This window comes from Notolepis coatsorum, assembly GCF_963971535.1.
Source record: "Notolepis coatsorum genome assembly, chromosome: 12".
Lineage (NCBI taxonomy): Eukaryota > Metazoa > Chordata > Actinopteri > Aulopiformes > Paralepididae > Notolepis > Notolepis coatsorum.
The window spans coordinates 75447871-75470612 of record NC_140176.1 but is presented as its reverse complement, the minus strand read 5'-3'; the positions used below and the strand labels follow the sequence as shown (position 1 = coordinate 75470612).

The 22742-nt window shown below is 44.0% G+C and overlaps 1 protein-coding gene across 1 annotated transcript in view; it reads left to right on the top strand.

Moving 5' to 3' along the window:
* vav3 (vav guanine nucleotide exchange factor 3) overlaps positions 1-22742 on the top strand; it is a gene marked incomplete at its 5' end in the record, with an annotated part of 236042 nt that overhangs the window by 122710 nt on the left and 90590 nt on the right. The window contains 4 exon segments of the mRNA XM_084325889.1: positions 2644-2712; positions 6565-6651; positions 10810-10895; positions 13025-13157. Coding sequence (XP_084182015.1) covers positions 2644-2712; positions 6565-6651; positions 10810-10895; positions 13025-13157 — 375 coding nt within the window.

Here is a 22742-nt window from a genome sequence, read left to right as displayed (position 1 = left end):
CCAAGTGAATCTCTTCGTGTTAACAACACAGAGAGCACAATTCCAAAAACAGCCCAAGTGAAACTCTTCGTGTTAACAACACAGTGAGCTAACTCCAAACACAGTCCCAGTGAATATCTTCATGTAAACACACAGTGAATATCTTCATGTAAACACACAGTGAATATCTTCATGTAAACACACAGTCCAATTGTGAAATAATATCTTCGGTGTGAGCAAACACACAGTGGATATCTTCATGTAAACACACAGTCCAATTGTGGAATAATATCTTCGGTGTGAGCTAGCACACAGAGGGAGATGGTAGATCCCAAAATATCATTCCATAAAGGAACAAGCAAAAAATAGATAAATGGCTGGGTGAGTGACTGTCTGACAAAAAGGTGGTAGTCTTCAGTGTAAGTTTACACACGAAAAACGGAATAGGTCAAGAACAGTCAAATAGATAACTCACCCAGACGAGATGCGTAATTGGAACTGGAACAACAGTGGAGGCGAGCGTGCGCCACGGGAGCAGGTATCCAAGCGAAGGCTTCTAGGAATTCCTGGAGAACAGCACAGAGAAAAAAGCAGCAGCAACAGCAACGGGGAAAAATATCCAGAGACAAATCAAGGCGACAAAACAAGACGATCCAACAACTTAGGGTGGGGAAAAACGGGGTATAAATAATGAGGGATCGATTGATTGAAAAGCGTGGGGAAGTGAGAGAACCAATCAGCGACGTCTCTGATGACGTCAACGGGGAGAAAGCAGTGACAGCTGGGGAATGTGATTGAAAAGCGTGGGGAAGTGAAAGAACCAATCAGCGACGTCTCTGATGACGTCAACGGGGAGAAACGTGTGAACGAGGGGATAGAACCAATTGACAGAAACTGAATGAAAACATAGCGAGGGTGGTTAAAGGAACAGAACGAGTGAGAGCGCAAGGACAGAAACCTCACAACAACACTCCCATTCATACAGGTCAGCCGACTGTGGTAGCAAGCTAGCTCCTGTCATTTGGCCAGACTCGGATATTGCAAAAAAAAATATCGTGTGGTCGTACAAAAGCTACACCCATAGTTATCCATAGTTATTCTAATAGAGAAACACAATTTATTTGTATTATTATTTTTGTTCCCTAGTGTTCCCTAGTTCTGTGTTAACAGGGAATATCGAACACAAGACATTCCTGTCAAGTGATAAAGTTTGAATATTTAAAACAGATGTTAGGTGGTAACAAGCCGGCTGCCAGTGCCATGATGAATGTGGAGAGATATAATTCTGTATTTAATTTGTATTTATTTTGATTGAACCTTTATCTATTCGGTGAAGACCAATTATTCTAATAAAAAAAATGACATTATCTATCTGTCCCACTTTGTCCCACCAAAATCTTACTGTTGTCCTGCTTTTGGACTTTTTTCATCTGGTCACCCTAACGCACGCACACACACACACACACACAGACACACACACACACACACATCCAGTTTACACACAAACCCACAATCAGTAAAAACACAGATACAGGTACAGTATAAGCACATGCACACTGACACCCACATGTGCGCACACACGCATGCAAGCACACACACACACACACACACACACACACACACACACACACACACACACACACACACACACACACACACACACACACACACACACACACACAGAGTCTGATTCATTGCATGGAAGGGCTCTTTCATGGTAACCCCTGTGCTCTCATTTTATTTTTTTCATTTCCTATCTAAGGCAGAGGATTTTCATTTCCATGCGTGCGTGCGTTTGTGTGTGTGTGTGCGTGCGTGCGTGCGTTTGTGTGTGTGTGCAGGGATATTGATGGTCACACTGTCCTATCTGCCCGCCGCACAAGTTCAACTATCACTTTTTATCCATCGTTGTTTTATTCTGCCTTCTGTTGGCATTGGTAGTATACTGTGTCCTTTCCACGCCCCTTTCAGAACACACAGGGGAATGTTTAAATGATGAGAGAGAGAGAAAGAGAGAGAGAGAGAGAGAGAGATAGAGAGAGAGATAAATGGGATTTGTTCTCTGCATTCATACTAATGAACTATGTAGTGTATAGGTACGTGTTGTGTTTGGGAGAGAGTTGCTTATTTGTGTCAGTGTCATCTACATGGGCTAGTACAAATTGTATGGAGAGTGATGTGTATAGACTGTCTATTGTTTGATGTACAGTACATAATGCTAAATGTATGGATTGTAATACATATATTCTACTATCTATTAAAAAAAAATGTAACCTTTATTTATCCAGGCAAGCAATTAAGAACAAATTCTTATATACAAAAGCAGCCTGTATGGATTGTAATACATGTATTCTACTGTCAATTGGTTGGTGTACTGTACATAGTACTAAATGTATGTGGAGTGATATGAATAGTCTACTGTCTAGTGTTTGATCTACATAGTACTAAATGTATGGAGAGTGATATACATGTATAGTTTAGTCTACTGTCTATTGTTTGTGGTGCGGCCCCTGTTGACTGCATGTGAGGTCTTGTTGTCATTGTACCTTCTAGGTCACTGATGTAAGTCATAGATATACCTCTGTGCTACTGGCACCGAGACAAAGCCCTGTTGACTGTGATGTGTTTCTGACCGTGACGCTGCGTCGTGTTTCGTCCCAACAGGAGCTTCTGAAACACACACATGACGCCGGCGACAAAAGCAATCTGAGGACGGCCCTGGATGCCATGAAGGTGAGACCTGACAGAATTACACCAAAAACACATTTTGAAGTAGTTGATATTTTCCTAGAGATGGTGTCAGTGGCATCGCGTTGCTATAGGGAACAGCTTGGACCCAAGTTCATTTCCCCGTCAGCTATTGTTATTAGCAAACGCTGTAACAGGAAAACGTGGGTCCGTTTCTTCTATATAGTTCTATGGTTTATCATTATTATAATGTTACGTTTTTCTTAAAAAAAGGTAAACAACGCTTTTTGAAAAAAGGTAAACAAAGCGAAAATAAAGTAAGCTATGCTCAGGAAAATGGTAATGTGATATATGTGTGCTGATAAGTAAACGGGCTAAAACTCATATTTAGACCGGTCCTCTTAAAGGAACATGTCAACATTATTGGTTCAGTAGAAAGCTATCCTGCTGCAAGCTAGCCTAGTTTAGCACAAATCTTGCAGCGAGATAGCTTTCTGCTGAACGCACAGATATCAATCCTCTTGTCTGACTCTGGAGAAGGCGTTAAGCGCATTTCCCATAATGTTGGTGTGTTCCTTTCAGCATGCATTCTCAAGGCATGCAATGTTTGAGAGAATGATCATTCACTATGGATGAGTCCCTCATATTGTATCGTACATTTACCCAAGCCTGTCCAAGTCCAATCTCGCTAATAGGTTCTGAAATGCATACATTGGCATCCAACCAGGGTGCAAATGTAACAGTAAAGTGCAGTAGTAATATACAATGTGATTAAACTGGATTTAAATATATATTAGTATTATTGGGTGTAGTGCTAATCAGATTTATGTACAGAGTTGCAATAGAGTTGTACAGTGATGCAGTTATAAAGACAGTATGGTAGTAGTCATACTGGCCAGCAGCATAACTAGTAAGAGTAGGTAAGGGATATGTACAGATATAGTATCTGCACTATTACAGGCAGCACCAACTTAGCCTCGATATAATGTAAAATCTTACAACGTTGTGATTTATGCATGAGTAAAATAATAATGTGCATATATAACGGGTACGTCCTAGTACCCGTCACGAAACTTCGACCATGCCTCGAGTGGGAGTCGAGCCCCGAGCGTCTGCTCCGGGGCCAGTATAGCAAACCGCTGCGCCAAGAAGGGAATTCCCCCCTGGAGCGCTCGGTTTATCTGCCTCTGGGGAGTGAGTTTTACACACTTCTATGTGCCGTAGTCACACTATCGCGGCACATATCCGTTACACATACAAATAATAAAGATACAAACTTATCACAGTGATAAGTTACAACATAGGTTAACTCTAAGCAACAACTTAATAGTTACACATGCACTACTAGGGTATCTGTAAATTATACAGTGTCACACAATTATACTCACTAATGGTGAAACAGCACTTCTTCTGCCACACAGTATGATCTTTTCATTAATTGCATGCCATTTTACCTCACAGTAATCCTGTCGAGACCTAATTTATAGATATCATTTTCAATATCAATCTAGCTACTATGATGCGCTACGATGCCAAGGGGCTCATGCCAGCCAGCAAGCTAATGCGCACAGTAACCATGACGATGGACCTCTCTCTCTGATCGTTTCGGGACCATTCGACTTAGTGATTACTTCACATCCCGATTAGCTAGTTAGGTTATGCGCTGTAATCGTGGTGCAGCCAATTTTAGCAGCTGATTTACAGTAGTTACAAACTAACTAGTAGAGTTACTAAAGCCTCTAGTGTCTACGTTACACCCTAACTTAGGAGAGAACTGATACAACCCAGTGCAGGACACAACAGCATTGTTTAGCCTGGCACATAACTACACATGCCATCTGTCATACACCACAACAATAATCATGGAAGCATGTTGGATAGAAGTACACTGGCAACATGCTCAGTCAAAAGAAATCCATAACACCTGAACATAAACCACACGCACGCACGCACACATGCACGCGCACACACACACACACACACACACACACCCCCCCCCCCAGCTGGCAGCCGCAGCAACAGCAGCATAAAATCCAATTGTACTCCAACAAAAACCATATGTCACCCAATAAACAATACTATTGAAATAGGCAATACCACAGTCAGAAATGGTAGATGAGCTTACTTTTTCATGGTTACAGCAGGAGATGACGGGGCTGTGAACTCCTTAGTTGTTTCATTACAGTCCAACAATTCAGTCAGTTCTCTACCGGAGATGATATCATGAACATGCCGGTGTGGCAGGTTTATACAGACCAAGAGAGAGCAGGGACCAAGAGTCAGTCAGTCTGTATATATGTATATATGTCAGCATTGATGCCCAGATGACAGAGTATGTCTGATTAACAGTTGAAAACTGTTTTATATTCATATATACTTATATTGTATACGACACATCATACAATGTGTGACATACCTACATACTGTACTAAGATGAAGCTAGACATTACACAGTTTATAACAGCATTTAATAAATATAATAAATAAAACATTTAAATGTGTCCTGTTTGTGCAACACAAGTCTATTTTACATATTATTTAAGTAAGTAAGTAGATTTAGGATAGGCCTATTTTTTTCTTTACATTTACTTTAACGGTGCAAAACTCTTGTTGATCTCGTTATAGCACAAGTCAATTTGTTTATACATGCATGCATGAATTGGTAATCGACGTGACTGGAATTAAAAAAGATCATTTGTCTCTTGACTTGAGGACATCTTCATTATCTCACAAAAATGGTTAAAATTGGTTGCACAGCCAGGCATACTGTACACAGAGAGAGAAACATATATATATATTTATTTTTTTATTTTTACATTTGTCCATACTGTCCATACTAAATATGTTTTTGCATATAAACTGTGTTCAAAATGTTCTGTCCACATGTACCTTTCTGAGAGTGTACTTGCAATTTTGGTACTTCTTATTGCTTTCATATACTAATTTAAAGCACTTTACAACTTATGCCTCACATTCATCCATTCACTCACACATTCACACACTGACGGCGGAGGCAACCATGCAAGGTGCTAACCTGCTCATCGGAAACAGTTAGGGGTTCAGTGTCTTGCTCAAGGAATCGAACCCGGAACCTTCTGACTACCAGATGACTGCTCTACCTCCTGAGCCACTGTCATGCCATCAGTAAACCCCATCCGATACTATGATAGTAATTAATATGCTGTAAGTGTATTATCTAAATACACTTAAAAGGTCAGTTGTACTTTAGTAAACATATTAAAAGTGTACTATTTTGATCAGCGAAAAGTACAACTTAAGTGGTTTCAATTCAAAACAACGTTAGTATAGTTAAAGTCGGAATCAGAACCCTTTGATTACCAGACACCTGCTCTGCCTCCTGAGCCACTGTCTCCCTCCAGGAATGCTGTTCCCTGCAGCGCTCAGCCCCAGGCTCTCTCTCTCTCTGCCTGCTATTAGCTGCTATTAACTCCATACAATTACCCCCCGCCCCACCCCACCCCACCCCTTACCCAACACACTCGCACAGAAACACATATACACGCACACACACACACACACGCTATTTTAAATGCTTTATTTGAATCCACAGATCAAATCACACAATACACATGATTCAGTGGTTTAATATTTTATGTGACATCTATGGATAAAAAAAAAAAAAACATCTTCTCTGGCACACAATCTGGCTACTTTTTCACAGTAGAGATTGCACTAAATGAATCTGACTAGCTGTCGGGGCCCCTTTCCTGGACAGGCCTGCAGTCCTCAGGCCACTAGCGGCAGGTTTATGAACACGCCAGAGGTGGCCAGATATCAAAGTCATTATTATATTAATGTGCCGGGGAGGCCGAGCGTGCGACAGCATCCGACAGGAATGTTAAACGTGTCGGTCTGTGTTATCTCGCCCGTGTGCAGGACCTGGCTCAGTACGTCAACGAGGTGAAGCGCGACAACGAGACCCTGCGGGAGATCGACCAGTATCAGAGATCTATTGAAAACCTTGTAAGTACTGCCGCCTGCGCGGGGGTGTCGTCAACAATCAATGAGCAGATTCAATGTGTACGTGAAATGACAATGATTTTGTTCATTAGATTTTATTTCCTCCCCACATTCAACTCTTCACCCGATTTGATCCAAGTGCTATTGTATGTATTGTTTCTCTAATGTTTATCATCCATTTTCACCATGGTGGTTAGGTTACATGGAGTAAAGTATTCCTAGGACCAGTCTACCAGCCGCAAAAGGCAGCACTCGCGCTGTGTTGATCGTAATAAAAATTTTCGTGGAGATGCTGTTCTTAAATAAGAACGATATTCCATTTGTTCCATCCAGTTTAATAAAGAAGAAAACAATATACAAATAAGTCTCGGACGACTGCAGGTGTATTTACAAGTAGCGTCTCAACTTCCTGTTCCGGTCGCTGCGCTACTGTGCAGGACCGTCTGTTATAGAGGCGCTGTCTAGATATTCTCTATCTCCCCCAGAGTCCTTAACATACTGTGTAAAGGCTGAGAAATAATAATAAACAAACACACAAAAATGTGGACAAAATGTGGACGCCTTGGCCATACTGAAGGCGTAGGCCACCTGGTCGACCAGCCCGAACCACGACCTGATGTCCGTGACATTACGTGGTTGTGGGAAGTCGTGTATCGCCTCCAGGTAGCGACTGCACGGTCGCACATCAGTCATGGTGATTGTAAAGCCAGCGAAGTCCACCGTGGGTGCGCTAAAAATGAACTTCTCCGGGTTGAGGACTATTCCATTCCGGCCGCATATGTCCAGCCACTGGACCGCCTGGAAGTAGCTCTCCTCAATCGTATCTGACCATAGTAGCGTGTCGTCTATGCACTTAGTTTTGTTGCCTATGTCCGCGACAACCTCGTCATACCGTCGCGAGTAACCGTCCCCCGATGCCATGTACCCCTGCGGGGCCGACAGGTACCGGTAGCGGCCCCATGGGGTTATGAACGTCGTCTTGTGGCGATCGTCCTTGTGTAATGGGACGCTGTGTGTGCGGTGTGTTATCTACCACCAGGAGGCGTGTGTTGGCAGGCTTGCTATCGGTCAATCTCATTGTACTGTAAATCTAAATATCTATCCATTAAAAAAGATTTATCCCAGCGAATCTCTTAGTTACATCAGTATTGTGCTGTCAGAACTGTCTCATAATACTCGTCTTGATATCTGCCAGGAAATGCTTAGTTGTAAAGTTGATCAATCAATGATTTTCACGGGCGGCAGGGTAGCGCAGTGGAGAATGCACTTCCCTACCACCGCAGAGACTCTGGGATCGAATCCAGCTGTCAGCGGTACCTCCGGCTTGGTCAGTCGTCCCTACTAACACAATTGGCAGTGTTAGCGGGTGGGAAGCCGATGGGGTATGTGTCCTGGTCGTTGTAAACTGCGGTTCCTACTGGTCGGTCGGGGCGCGTGTATCGCTTCCGCAACGGAATTCGTTTTCCGGGTTCTCCTGATTGGCCGCGACGGCCACGTGACCCACGGCGCTATACGCCTCTCTGCCTCTGCCGCTGCCTGTGTGTTGACGCGCGCGCGGCATGGACTTCACTGCCGCTTTCCCACTTCAACGCCAGAGCGCTCTTGTTTAATGCTATTGTCGCGTCATCTTCTGAGTGCAGAAATGCTGCTGTTTAATGCTGCTGTCGCTTTTCACATAGTCATCTTGAGTCAAGAATCACTTTTCCCACTTCAATGACAGAGCTGCTGTTTAATAATATTGTCGCGCCATCTTCTGAGTGCAGAAACGCTGCTGTTTAATGCTATTGTCTATTAGTACATTGCATAGTATATTGTATATTGTATGGTAACAGTCTCTGGAGCGCGCCAGTAAGAAGCATTTGCACTGCAACTCGTACACCTTACTGTAAATTGTACCTCATCCCATTTCTGCTTTGCACTATAGCATATAGTATATTAGTACATTGCATAGTATATTATATATTGTATGGTAACTCAGTTACTTCTATTCTGCATCGAACATTGTACATATGTCTATACTGAACACTGTGACCTCTATTTTTACTTCTATTTTACATGCTATACTATTTTATTTCATACTTATCTTGTCTAGCACAGTCTCTAAAAGTAACAGTAAGAAGCATTTTGGATAAAAGTATTCTGTACTTCTGTATGACAACAATGTATGCCTTTCAAATGTTAAATGATAAATGATTAAATGATACACACTGAAATCTACGCTCTCTCATCCTGCTTTCCACAACGCGACAATATTATTAAACAAGAGAGCTGCGTCATTGAAGTGGGAAAAGTGATTCTTGAATCAAGATGACTATGTGAAAAGCGACAATAGCATTAAACAGCAGCGTTTCTGCACTCAGAAGATGGCGCGACAATATTATTAAACAAGCGAGCTCTGTCATTGAAGTGGGAAAAGTGATTCTTGACTCAAGATGACTATGTGAAAAGCGACAATAGCATTAAACAGCAGCTCTGTCATTGAAGTGGGAAAAGTGATTCTTGACTCAAGATGACTATGTGAAAAGCGACAGCAGCATTAAACAGCAGCTCTGTCATTGAAGTGGGAAACGTGATTATTGACTCAAGATGACTATGTGAAAAGCGACAGCAGCATTAAACAGCAGCGTTTCTGCACTCAGAAGATGACGCGACAATAGCATTAAACAAGAGCGCTCTGTCGTTGAAGTGGGAAAGCGGCAGTGAAGTCCATGCCGCGCGCACGTCAACACACAGGCAGCGGCAGAGAGGCGGATAGCGGCGTGGGTCACGTGGCCGTCGCGGCCAATAAGGGGAACCCGGAAACCGAATTCCGTTGCAGAAGCGATACACGCGGTCGGGGCGCCTGCTCAGCAGGGAAGGGATCGGGGGGAAATAGCGTGAACCAGCTGGAACAAGAATGTATAAGTTAAGCAGTGTTGTCGTGTTTATGTGTACTATTTAACATTCATCCCAGATTTTATTTATTATTATTATATTTTTTTTTGTTTCTCTTTTCTCAGCTTGGTGAAGCCATTAGGTTGTTGGATTCAAAGGGAGACGTAGATAATCAGTTTAAAGCACAGAGACACACTTTTGCGTCCCTTAGCACACTTGCACAGGCAAAACTTGTGTCACCCTCGTGGTGTGCTTGTGCATTGTGATACGCCACCAACGAGGACATGCTAAGAGGGAAATCAGCAGTGAAAAGGAACGAGAAGCGATGTCCTCGCTGAAAACTCAACACTGCGCCATTCATGTCATTGTCTACAGTCGTAATGTTTGATGACATTACAGATTCTACTTTTAATATAATTTGTTCATGGCCAATTGCTGGCCCCCAGAAGTGCTGCTTGTAGTGAAACAAGAGATTTGTTGTTATAGCACCACCATCTGGCCAAATGCCATGCAAATAGGCGTGGATTGCATTGAACCCAGGATTTTTTTTTTAATAATAATTTAGTTACAGTTCAAAAGTTACAGGCCAAAATGTAAAGTTTGTTGTTATAGCGCCACCATCTGGCAAAATGGCACCACATTTGCACTCACACTGCACTCCCTTGGGTCCTCAGCAATACACCCGCCGAGCACGAAGTCGATCGGATTAACAGTCCCCTAGATATGAACTCTACAGACACGCAGACACAGTGTAGCCACAGTGTTCTGTCAAGTGAGACGCCAGCAGACTAATGCAGTACTTTTGAATGTATTCATTTACTGGAAGGATTCCAATAGGTCTGCAGGCTATTATTATATACGTTTCCCCCTTGTTATCTCTCTCTCTCTCTCTCTCTCTCTCTCTCTCTCTCTCTCTCTCTCTCTCTCTCTCTCTCTCTCTCTCTCTCTCTCTCTCTCTCTCTCTCTCTCTCTCTCTCTCCTCCTCTCTCTCTTCCAATTTCCTCTCCCTCATTCACTTACTCATTCACTGTCTCTCTCTCTCTTTCTTTCATCTCACCCTCCCTCTCTCTTTTTCTCTCTCTCTCTCTCTCTCATCTCACCTCTCTCCCCCTGTCCCTGTCCCAATTTATCTCATCTCTTCCCCTGTCTCTCTCTCTTTCTCGCTATATAACACCAAAACACTATTTAAAATAATATAGACACTGATAATGTTTGGATAAAAATGCATAAAAAAACAAGATGCTATGCATTCTCATAACCTCTCCCCCTCTCCCCCTTCTCTCTTAGAATCAGCAGCTGTGTGACTACGGCAGACCAAAAGGAGACGGGGAGGTACGCGTGACCTCAGTGGACAAGCGAGCCAAACAGGACAGGTGAGGTCGTAGACAGACTGTTGTCTGTGTGTCTGTGTGTCTGTCTGTGTGTCTGTCTGTCTGTCTGTCTGTCTGTCTGTCTGTCTGTCTGTCTGTCTGTCTGTCTGTCTGTCTGTCTGTCTGTCTGTCTGTCTGTCTGTCTGTCTGTCTGTCTGTCTGTCTGTCTGTCCACTCCAAACACCTGTCACTGAATGTGCGTGTCATGAGTTGTACAAAAGTGTACCGTACTGTTTTTACACATTCTGACATTTGAAACACACAAACATTTCTGTATTGGTAGAACCTGGTAGAACTTTTTATTTGGTAGACTTTTTATTTTGTAGGCGCAAATACTGTATCCTAACTCTCATGCAACACCCCCTCGTCTCCCTGACCTAGCTCTTCTATTTGTAGGCCTATTTGATATCTGTGTGTCTGGCCTTTTCAAGACGAAGAACAAACATTGCCTCCCAAGGCTCGTACTGTCAGATAACTATATTTTAAACCTGCACTGTGGGACTTCCTCATGAAAAGACATTGCTTTATTAAGCGAGCTAAATCACAGGGTTAGGCTTAACAAGATAAAAACTCTCCCACATAGAAGTATGAAACACGTTTAAGATCATTTTGTGTCTTAGCACATACTGGCTCATATTCCGGTTATGGTCTTCGACAGGATAAGGTAGTTTATATGTTTTTTCATATTACCATCCATCACCACCACCCCTTAATACATGAGGATACAAGAATATTGCGAGTTTTGCCAGGGAAACAAAACTCACACAGACAGAGCACAACACCCAACAGTAAACAAGGTAATGTGTTTACACAGCTCAGTATCCTCAGGTAATATCGCCATATCCCAGCTACCATATCCACGTTTCTCATAACTGTGATAAGAGCTTATCTGTGGGACTGTAATTCGATTTCTTTCACAGAAAAACAGGATACATGAATATCCACAACATTAATGGGATATCAGCAAACACATAAATCATTGAGACACAGCCATGTCAGAGAATTAGCCAATCATAGAGCGAGCATGGCAAGTGGCAGCATCATACAGTCGGGGGACTGTATCCTTTCGAATACAGGTTATTTAAATGGAACGCTGGATGTGCAAATATGTTATTGAGCACAACATTTCACTGAGCTGTATTTAACGCAAATACAGGATATAGACCTGAAACGCCTGCTAATAATGCATTATATAGCCTGCATATACACACAAATGTGTTTCCCGGATTCAATGGGTTAAATGGAATGCTGTATGTGCAAATATATTATTGAGCACAGCATTTCACTGAGCTATAACACTCCTTAAACAGCAACAACTCTCAAGTCAAATATATCTGTACAAGACAGTTTATAGTTTTGGAATAAAGTGTGAGATAATTGTCACAGTAAATCAGCTCTATTTCTTTGGAGCAGTGTTCCTTTAATTATCAAAGGTGGGAAAGGTAATTTTTCCCTTTGTGGTGTCTTTAAATACAGGGGTTTGCATACTTTTTCTACAACATGGATATAGTGCTGATCATTTATAATGTACAGATAAACGTTGTCTAGGGCGGCTGGGTGGCGTAGCGGAGATTGCGCTCGTCACCAATGCAAGAGACTCCGGTCTCGACTCCCTGAGTCAGCGTTGCCTGCGGCTTGGGCCAGTCGTCATACTATCTCAATTGGCAGAGGTAGCGGGTGGAAAGTCGATGGGTGGGGATTGGACGTTGTGGACGGTGACTCCTACAGGTCGGTTGGGTGACGCCTGCACAGCAGAGATGGGAAGTATCGGGGGCAGCGTGAGCCCCCCACGCGTTACTCCTCGCCACTGAGAGATCGCGCTGTTCAGGTGAAAAGATGCGACAGGCTGCCTCCTCGTGTACCGGATGGGACACGTGATGCAAGGCTTCTACCCTCACTACAGCCGACCAGTGGGAGGCATAGTCTAGCAACGTTCAAGACAGGGGAGGGGAGAATTGGAGGGGAGAATTGGCAATGTGAAATTGGGATGGGAGAAAAATAAGGAGAAAAAGTGGATACAAAAAAAAAGATAAACTTTGTCTGTCTGAGGAAAGTGGTTGTGATTGGAGGATGGAGAAAAGACGGCGGGGTTCGAGATTGGGTCAATACCTTTCCGTTGCCTCGCCACGCAGGCACATCTTCCTGTTCGACGCGGCGGTGATCGTGTGTAAGCGGCGAGGGGACAACTACGAGATGAAGGAGGTCATCGACCTGCACCACTTCAAGATCACCAACAACCCCACGTCGGACAAGGAGAACCGCAAGGTCAGCCTGCGTGCATGGCACTCACCAGAGGAAACATGTTACCAAACACTATTTTAATCTTTGATTGATTTCTTATTTCACTCTTCCCATCTGTGTGTGTGTGTCTATGCATATATTAGGCTTTTTCTTTCTTCAAAAAGTGGTTACCAATGGTTACAGGCAGCCATGTTGGAAGAACTACACACATTATGTGTAAGGCCTCAAAATTGGAGATATAGTTTTTTTTTTACTGTTGTAGTTTTGACTGGGTTCTTTATAACAATAACTTGACAACACACATGAGCTTAGTCGGTAGCCGCAGCTTCAGGTTTACTCTGAACGTCAGGTCAGGAATGCGACAACAGACATCATCAGTCGATCACAACACTCTTCAACACAGTGCTCTTAATCGACCCCGAGTACAATATATCACATCCCCCTTTCTTAAGTAAAAGTTAAACTTTTTACTGCAGACCAGAATTATCAAAATACTTCAATCTCTTTTCCCAATAGATGACCAACAGGAACAATGTAACAAATAATGAATTCATATTGTCAGTATCAGTTGTTGTTCCAGAACATAGCCCACCGGTGGAGCTCAAATTTCAGCGTTGGCTCATGACATAATCGCTGTCGCTGTACCTCACAGCTCTCCCAGATCTGGTGCGGCATGTAGGGGAGTCGCCCGTGCTGGACTGGAAGGGCTGGTCCTGGGCAGGCGGCTCGTCCCGCAGAGTCTGTGGCTCGTCCCGCAGAGTTTCTGGCTGGTCGATGGACTCAGGATCAGCATTCTCAGGATCAGCATTCTCAAGCAGAATTTGATGAATCGTCCTCAGGTGGCGTCTGTTTCTCCTGAAGACCACGCCTGCCAGTGATTCCACACTGTAAGAGCGTGGCTCTACTCTCTTGCTCAACACGATAGCAGGCTTCCAGCCTTGCCTTGTTTCCATGTGTACTGTGGTTCCAGGAGTCAGTACAGATAGTGGTCTGGTACCCACATTGTAGTACTTCTCCCGTTGTGCCTGCAGGTGTTGGAGCCTGTTATGTATGTTACTTGGAGTGGATGGCTGCAACACTGCACTGGTGCACGGCAGCGGGCTTCTCAGGACACGTCCCATCAACATCTGTGCTAGGGAGACATCTAGGCCTGTCACCGGTGTGTTTCTCAATGACAGCAAAGCCATGCGGGTCAGTGCCTGTTTTAGCTGCCTTCTTCAGTGTGCGTTTCACAATTTTGACCATACTCTCTGCGAGGCCATTGGACTGTGGGTATCCAGGGCTAGAGTGTGTGATTTTGATACCCCATTCTGCAGCAAACTTCTGCATCTCACAGCTCGCAAAAGGAACAACATGGAGTTTTATCCATGGCAGTTCTGGTATATCATGTGACTGGAGAGGTTCTCTTTGGTTTTGTGGCTGCATCTGTTGACATGTGGAACACATTTTTCCACTTTTTTCTCTATGTCTTGTGCCATTCCTGGCCAGTATAGGACCTACCTGGCATGGGCTTTCATTCGCTGGACACCTTGGTGTGCAAGGTGCAATTTATCCATGATTACTGCTCTCATGCTCTGAGGAATGATGATATTGTCTTCCGTTATTACTACACCATCTCTGATGCTCACTGTGTGACGCATCGGCCAGTATTGGTGTAATATGCCGTCACAGCGTTGTCTCCTCTCTGGCCAGCCCTTTTGGTGTGCTTACATCACTGCCTGCAACACTTTGTCTGCTGCAGTTGCTTCCTGGAGTTGCTTGAGCATGTTTTCACTCAAAGCATCTGTGGCCTCCATCGCGTACACCACTTTCTCCTCAAACAGATTCTCGGTGAGATCATCAACGTGCCCTTTCACCACTGCATGAGAGAGTGTGTCGGCAACATGCATGTCTTTTCCTGGAGTGTATGCGATTTCAAGATCATAGCACTGCAACTGGAGAAGCATCCGCTGTAGTCTAGCTGGTGCTTTGCTTAGATGTTTCTTAAAGATGACTTCCAGAGGTTTATGATCCGACTGCACACTCACTGTCTGCCCATATATGTACTGATGGAACCGCTTGGCTGCAAACACAATCGCCAACAGCTCCTTTTCTATTTGAGCATAGTTTTTCTCTGTGTCTGACAATGCTCGGGAGGCATAGCTCAGCGGGTAGCCTTCCTGTAGAAGACACGCCCCCAATCCATCTTTTGACGCATCCGCTTGGATTGTCAAGGGTTTGTGTTCATCATAAAACTTGAGACTTGGGGCTTGAATGACAGCAGCCTTCAGGCTTTCCAGAGCTGCATCATGTTCATGGGCCCACTGCCATGCTGCATCCTTTCTCAGCAGCTGTCTCAGAGGAGCGGTTATTGTGGCTTCCCCTGGAATGTATTGGACCAAGTATCTTGTCATGCCTAACAATCTCTGGAGGCCTTTCTTGTCTTCCGATGCCGGCATGTTGGCGATGGCTATCACCTTTGCGTCATCAGGTTTAACGCCCTCTGGTGTGATGATGTGGCCCATGTATTTCACTGTGTTGACTTTGAATTGGATTTTGTCCTTATTGAATTTTAAATTGGCAGCTTGTGCCCTCTTCATGACATGCTGGAGGATTTCAGTGTGCTCTTGGTCTGAGGATGCAGCGATTATCATGTCATCTGCTATCACTGGCTGACTTAATGCCAAATGGCAATCTCTTAAAGCGGTAGCGGCCACATGTGTGTTGAATGTACACAGCTCAGATGATGGCTCATCCAGTTTCACTTGCCAATATCCATCCTTCTCATCCAGAATGGTGAAGATAGATTTCCCTGCCAGTTTGCAGCAGACATCTTCTGGAGTGGGAATTGAGTAATGTTGCCTCTTTATGGCCTTGTTCAGGTCACGAGGGTCCACGCACACCCTGAGTGATCCATTTTTATTTTCTGTGATCACCAAACTGCTCACCCATGCTGTTGGATCATTCACAGGGGTTATTACATCTGCTTCCACAAGGTGTCACAGTGTGACTTTCAGCCTGTCCATGACAGCAAGGGGAATCTTCCTGCACCCATGTACCACAGGTGTAACTGCCGGGTCAATGTGTATGTGATGTACACCCGGGAACTCACCCAGCCCGCAGAAGAGAGATGGGTACATCTCCAGCAACTCCTCTTTAGTGGCTGGAGGTCTCCTCAGCTTATCTGTTGTAGCTGGAGGTATCTTCTCAAGTGCATAAAATCGTTTCACAAGCCGCAGTTCTTCACTTTCCTCTCTGCCCATGATCGGCACGGTTGACTGGTTGATCACGTAGAAATCAAGCTTGGCTTTGGCCTTAGCAGTTTCACACATCAGTGTCACGGTCCCTTCAGGTTTCAGACGGTTCCCTCCATAAGCTACCAGCACTGTTCTTGTGGGCTGTTGCTGGATACAACCTGGAAATGTCTTTTCAATGGACATAGGCAGCATGTTTCCATCCGCACCTGTGTCAATCTTGAATTTGACCGGGACATTCCTCACACTGGCCATAGTGTACCATGCAGTGTCCTTACTTTTAGTGACTGCATTAACTTCCACACATGACACAGTACCTATAAACAGTGAGTCTACATCTACCTCAGTGTTATCACTGTTCTGTATGTTTGGGTGCCTGTCCTGTCAGCTGGTGTGGAACACATCTTCGCAAAATGGTTTTGCCTGTTACATTTGTGGCATACAGCACCATAAGCAGGACACTGGTGCAGTTCATGTGTTCTCCCACACTTGTTGCATTGTGCAATCCACTCTCTGTTTTTCTTTTCTGTCCTCCTGTCTTTGTAGAATCTTCCCCTCTCTGGTTGAGCTGGAGCTCTACTTATGGCTTGCACATGGCTTGATTCACCCACAGCATGTGTTGTTTGCATAGCTTGCATTTGGCTCCTTGCAGCTTGTGATGCTCTGCACAAGTCTACTGCTTTCTCAAGGGTTAAATTCTTCTCCCTCAGTAGCCTTTCTTTCAGAGCGGCATTATTCAGGCTGAACACCAATTGATCTCTTATAATTTCGGTCTCACAGTTTTTGCTCTTCTGGTGCAGTTCCGTGACAAACTTGTCCACTGTTATCCCATCAGCCATAGCATGGGACCAGAACTGGTACCGTTCAAAAACAACATTCTTCTGTGGGCTGCAATATGTTTCAAAGGCCTTGAGGATTGCATCCATTTTCCCATTGTCACCATCATCAAATGTGAACGTATTGAATACATCCAAGGCATCTTCACCAATTGTGTGTAACAGTATGGCAACTTACATTTTTTCATCCTTTGCAATTGCTCCAGTGGCTGTCATATACAGTTGAAAACGCTGTTCCCACCTGCGCCAATTCTCTGCCAGGTTTCCAGTGAGTAGCAGCGATGGCGGTGGTTTGAGCTGCTCCATCTTCTCCCCGGGAGTTCTGTGCTCTGCTGCCACGTCCAGACGCTATTGCTAGCGTTAGCAACAACTAGCACAACAAAGAGTTCATCACTCACTCCGCAAATCCCCTGGGTTTTATAATCCGTGAGATCGGCATGCGTAGAGTGAAGATTCAGCCACTTCTGACACCATGTTGTAGTTTTGACTGGGTTCTTTATAACACTAACTTGACAACACACATGAGCTTAGTCGGTAGCCGCAGCATCAGGTTTACTCTGAACGTCAGGTCAGGAATGCGACAACAGACATCATCAGTCGATCACAACACTCTTCAACACAGTGCTCTTAATCGAACCCGAGTACAATATATCACATTTACCTTAGAGGAGCCATATACTCTATAATAATAATAATAATAATAATAATAATAATAATAATAATAATAATATTATACATTTTCCCGCTTCAGTCACCTCCATGTATCTCAACTAGAATACTAACAAACTATCAACTAACATGCATTTTAGAACTCAGCCATGGTCACGGTTCTCCCCTCTTTCGAGTGTCGAATCTTGTCGTATATATGTGGGTCCTCAGTGCTTCAGCTACCCTGCCACAAGCAGTGGCGGCCGGTGGGTACTTCGCCACTAGGGGCGCTATACCAAATATTTTGCAAACATGTACAGTACAGTACTGTACCACGCAACAGACTCATACCGTGAGCGATTCGACTCACGCTCACGGCAATGAATCGGCTCTTATGAACGAGTCGCTCAGCTGTTACTACAACAACACACAACCAGTCAAATAAAGTATAGTCTAGACTCTAATTCACAACTTGAAACACAATATATAAATAGAAAAGTTAGAAACAAAACTCGCCCGTCTCCAAACACAGGCAGATCTCTCCCTCTCTCCTTCTCTCTCTCACACACAGCGCGACGTGGAATCGATTCGTTACACAATCAGACCTATTATATACCAAGAATAACTTCAGTATGAGTACAGGGCTGTACACATATTTAGCATATTGTTAAACGAGCCAAGGCTAGCTATTAAACTATCGATATGAATCAAAAATCTGGGACCTTGATGTAAACAAGACAAACGTCTTTCTCTGGTCTGCATCCCCTTAACAATTGTGTGTATTGAGCCGTACTGTATTGTACCCATTCTGCAATCTGTTAATAAAGTTCTCATTCATTCATTCATTCAAACATAGACGATATTGAACAAGCCATAATCCACGTATTTTCAATCCGAGAGAGCTGCAGTAGTTAAATCAATGAGCCATCGACATAGTCAGTGTGGTAAGTAACGTTATTATTGCATCCAAGATTGATGCACGGCTGGCTAGGCAGTTGGTAGTCATAGTCTTGTGTTATAAAATAAATAAACAATCAGCAATGTCTCGCTTCATGAATGGCCAGCAGTAGCCTAACAGTACTGCTCCTAAAAAAACTATTTACAAACGTTAACGTTAAGCACAGAGAGAGAGAGAGAGAGAGAGAGAGAGACTCACTGTTTAGTTGAAACGTCCAGGGCAGGAGAGCTTGATAAACGTGTATAATCCGCCATATAGCTTGTTAGCCAAGTGTTAGCTCGTTAGCACAACACTCAACAAGTACATTCCTTTGTCCATTTCCGCTCGAACAGACTGCAAACTACCTGGCGTTCTATCGCCATGCTCTAAGACAAACTCTAACCTTAACCAACTTTGAAAGAGTGCCTAAGCTTAACAGTCTAAAGAACTTGCAGTCACGGCACGCTCTAAGACAAACAACCTAGGACCAACCTAGGAACCAACCTAGGAAGCTAGAAGCTAGAATTGGAACATTAGAAATTGGATTCGGCCAATCAGAGATCGTCTCTGTGAAATTCTGCTACGGAAAAAAATACTGGCGTCGGCCAATCAGAGAGCGTCTCCGCGAAATGCGGCTACAGATATTCTTGACGCTACTGGCTAGACCGCTTCAAATCGCGCCCGGATTCCAACATAATAGTCATATTTCAACGCACAACGCGTTATGCACTGATTGGCTGTGACGGATACAGCGATCAAACTGTGACGCGCACTCAGAGCGCTATCGCGTATAGCCCGGGCCGAGAAAAAAAAAAAAAAAAAAAAAAAACGTGATGTCACTTCCTGCTCTGGAAAACGAGTGTTTTTTAATTGCGATAATAACGTTATATTGTGCATTGGAAATACAAACATACTTAAAATGAGTAAATATTATTCATTTTAAACATGTTTATATTATTTATAGGGCTATAAAACAAAAAACAAAAAGATACCTTTTCTTGTTCTACTCTCATATAACCAGGCAGGGCCTGAAGGGGGGGCGGCGCCCTAGCGCCCCCCAGTGGCGGCCGCCACTGGCCACAAGGCTACGCGCGACCACACACTGGAAAACAGATGCTTAGCTCCTCACGTGGAGATATTTTGAGGGCATCTCGAAACGGAGGAGTACACACAACTAAATATTTATGTTTGCGTTGTTCCCACACATATTTTCCATATCATCTTGTTCGTTTGCAAATGCAATCCCATATTCATTGCAAAAAAGAAACGAATGGTCCCGTATACCAGATGGGACGTGTTATCAAGTAGCGCTTTGTGGCTGATGACACACACTCATAAAACACCATACATATACACAGACACAGACAGGCATCCATCCCCCCTCCTTACACACACACACACACACACGCACGCACACACACACACACGCACGCACGCACGCACGCACACACACACACACACACACACACACACACACACACGCACACGCACACGCACACGCACACACACACACGCACACGCACACACAACGAACAGCAAGCAGCCAAAAATGCTTTCCAATAAAGCATCATATTGTTGAGAGAATGATATATGGCAGACTGGTTGCTTGCCAGAGAGTAATGATCTGGGTGATAATGAAGACGCAGACAACACTCATTAGTTAAGCCATAACAACTCCCAGCCAGAACAGCACAATTACATTCAAGTCTCCCGTCACAGACAAATGGTCACACCACACACACACACACACACACACACACACACACACACACACACACACACACACACACACACACACACACACACACACACACACACACACACACACACACACACACACACACACACACACACACACCTACACACACACACACCTACACACACACACACACACACACACACACACACACACACACACACACACACACACACACACATACACACACACACACACACATTTCTATCTAAATATATGGCAACTGTTTAACTTGCTCCCCCCCGACTGAATAATGAATGTAGTTTTCTGACATTTTTAGAAAATGTTACAGTAAAGGGGACATATTGTGGCTTTTGTCTAGTATTTGTATTGATGTGGTTTCAGTCTGAAGTGTTCTTCAGGCGCTGTGGGAGAAATGACATAGAGCAGTTTGGAGGGTTTGAAGTCTTAACAAGACTAAACACGTTTGTTCAGAATTGCCTCCCCTCGATGATGTCACAGTGGGACCACAAGCAATCAGTTAGCTTTGATTAATCAATTAGCTGTTAATTTTGGAGCCAGGGACACTGTCTACCTAATGTACTGCTCATTTTGTAAAAGGTTTTTACTCTTGGGTGTGGGGGAAATAATTTCTTTAAAATGTGGTGTTGTGTGTAAAATGTGGGGAGAAAGAGGTGCTGGGTAATAAATAATTTAAAGTGACATTAAACTTTACAAACTATACAATACAATTTAGTACCTCAGACAAATAACCATATAACTCCATTTGACGTTATTATCTAAAGATGGTAAGAGTAATTGTGTTCATTCATACATTCACACTCCCAAGTGATTTGGATTGCTTTTTAAAACTGCAAATACATGGGCTGTCAAAACTGAGTTGTATGGTTTTTCTGCAAGGGTTCAATTGTTGGAACATTACATAATATGTCTCCTTTAAGTAAGTGTTCTTGTCTATTAACCTTTGTCTCTGTTCTCTCTCAGTGGTCTTATGGTTTCTACCTCTTTGTCTCTGTTCTCTCTCAGTGGTCTTATGGTCTTGTCTTTGTCTCTGTTCTCTCTCCGTGGTCTTATGGTCTTGTCTTTGTCTCTATTCTCTCTCAGTGGTATTATGGTCTTGTCTTTGTCTCTGTTCTCTCTCAGTGGTCTTATGGTCTTGCCTTTGTCTCTGTTCTCTCTCAGTGGTCTTATGGTCTTGTCTTTGTCTCTATTCTCTCTCAGTGGTATTATGGTCTTGTCTTTGTCTCTATTCTCTCTCAGTGGTATTATGGTCTCGTCTTTGTCTCTGTTCTCTCTCAGTGGTCTTATGGTCTTGCCTTTGTCTCTGTTCTCTCTCAGTGGTCTTATGGTTTCTACCTCCTTGTCTCTGTTCTCTCTCCTAGCCCTTTCACACCAGCAGGGCTCCGTGCTATTTTTCTCCCATCCCAATTTCGTGTTTCCAATTCTCCCCTCCCCTGTCTTGAACGTTGCTCGCATATGCCCCCCACTGGTCGGTTGTAGGGAGGATAGAAGCCTTGCATTACGTGTCTCCTCCGGTACATGAGGAGGCAGCCTGTCACATCTTTTCACCTGCCAGCGCGGACTCTCATTGGCGAGGTGTAACGTGTGGGAGGCTCACACTACCCTTGCCACTTCCTGTCTCTGCTGTGCAGGCGTCCCCCAACCGACCTGTAGGAGTCGCTGTCCACAACGTCCAGATTACCACCCATCGACTTCCACCCGCTGACTCTGCCAATTGAGCCAGTATGACGGCCGGCCCAAGCCGGAGGCAATGCTGACACCCGGATTCGAGACCGGAGTCTCTTGCATGGGTGACGAGCGCAATCTCCGCTGCGCCACCCAGCCGCGCCCGAACCTAATCCTGAACTGGCCGGCGCGTTCACACCATAAATAATTGGTTCGGAACCTGAAAAGTTGGTTCTCAGCTGGAACCTAAATGTTTTTGGTTTTCCCTTGCGAACCGTGACATCATCAGTGGCCGTGTCATATTCTAAGCTGTGAAGACAAGCGAAAACGGCAAACAGCAGAGGTTTGGCATTGCACTCCAATCAATCCATTCAACAGGAAGCGATTTGCGACTGATCTCAAAATTTGATTAGATTAAAATGTATTGTTATTATACAGCACAAGTACAATACACCATCCAACCAGAGTGGATAAACAAATGCTCCAGAAATAAATAAATGCGTGGAGTGAGGCAGCACACACACACACACACACACACACACACACACACAC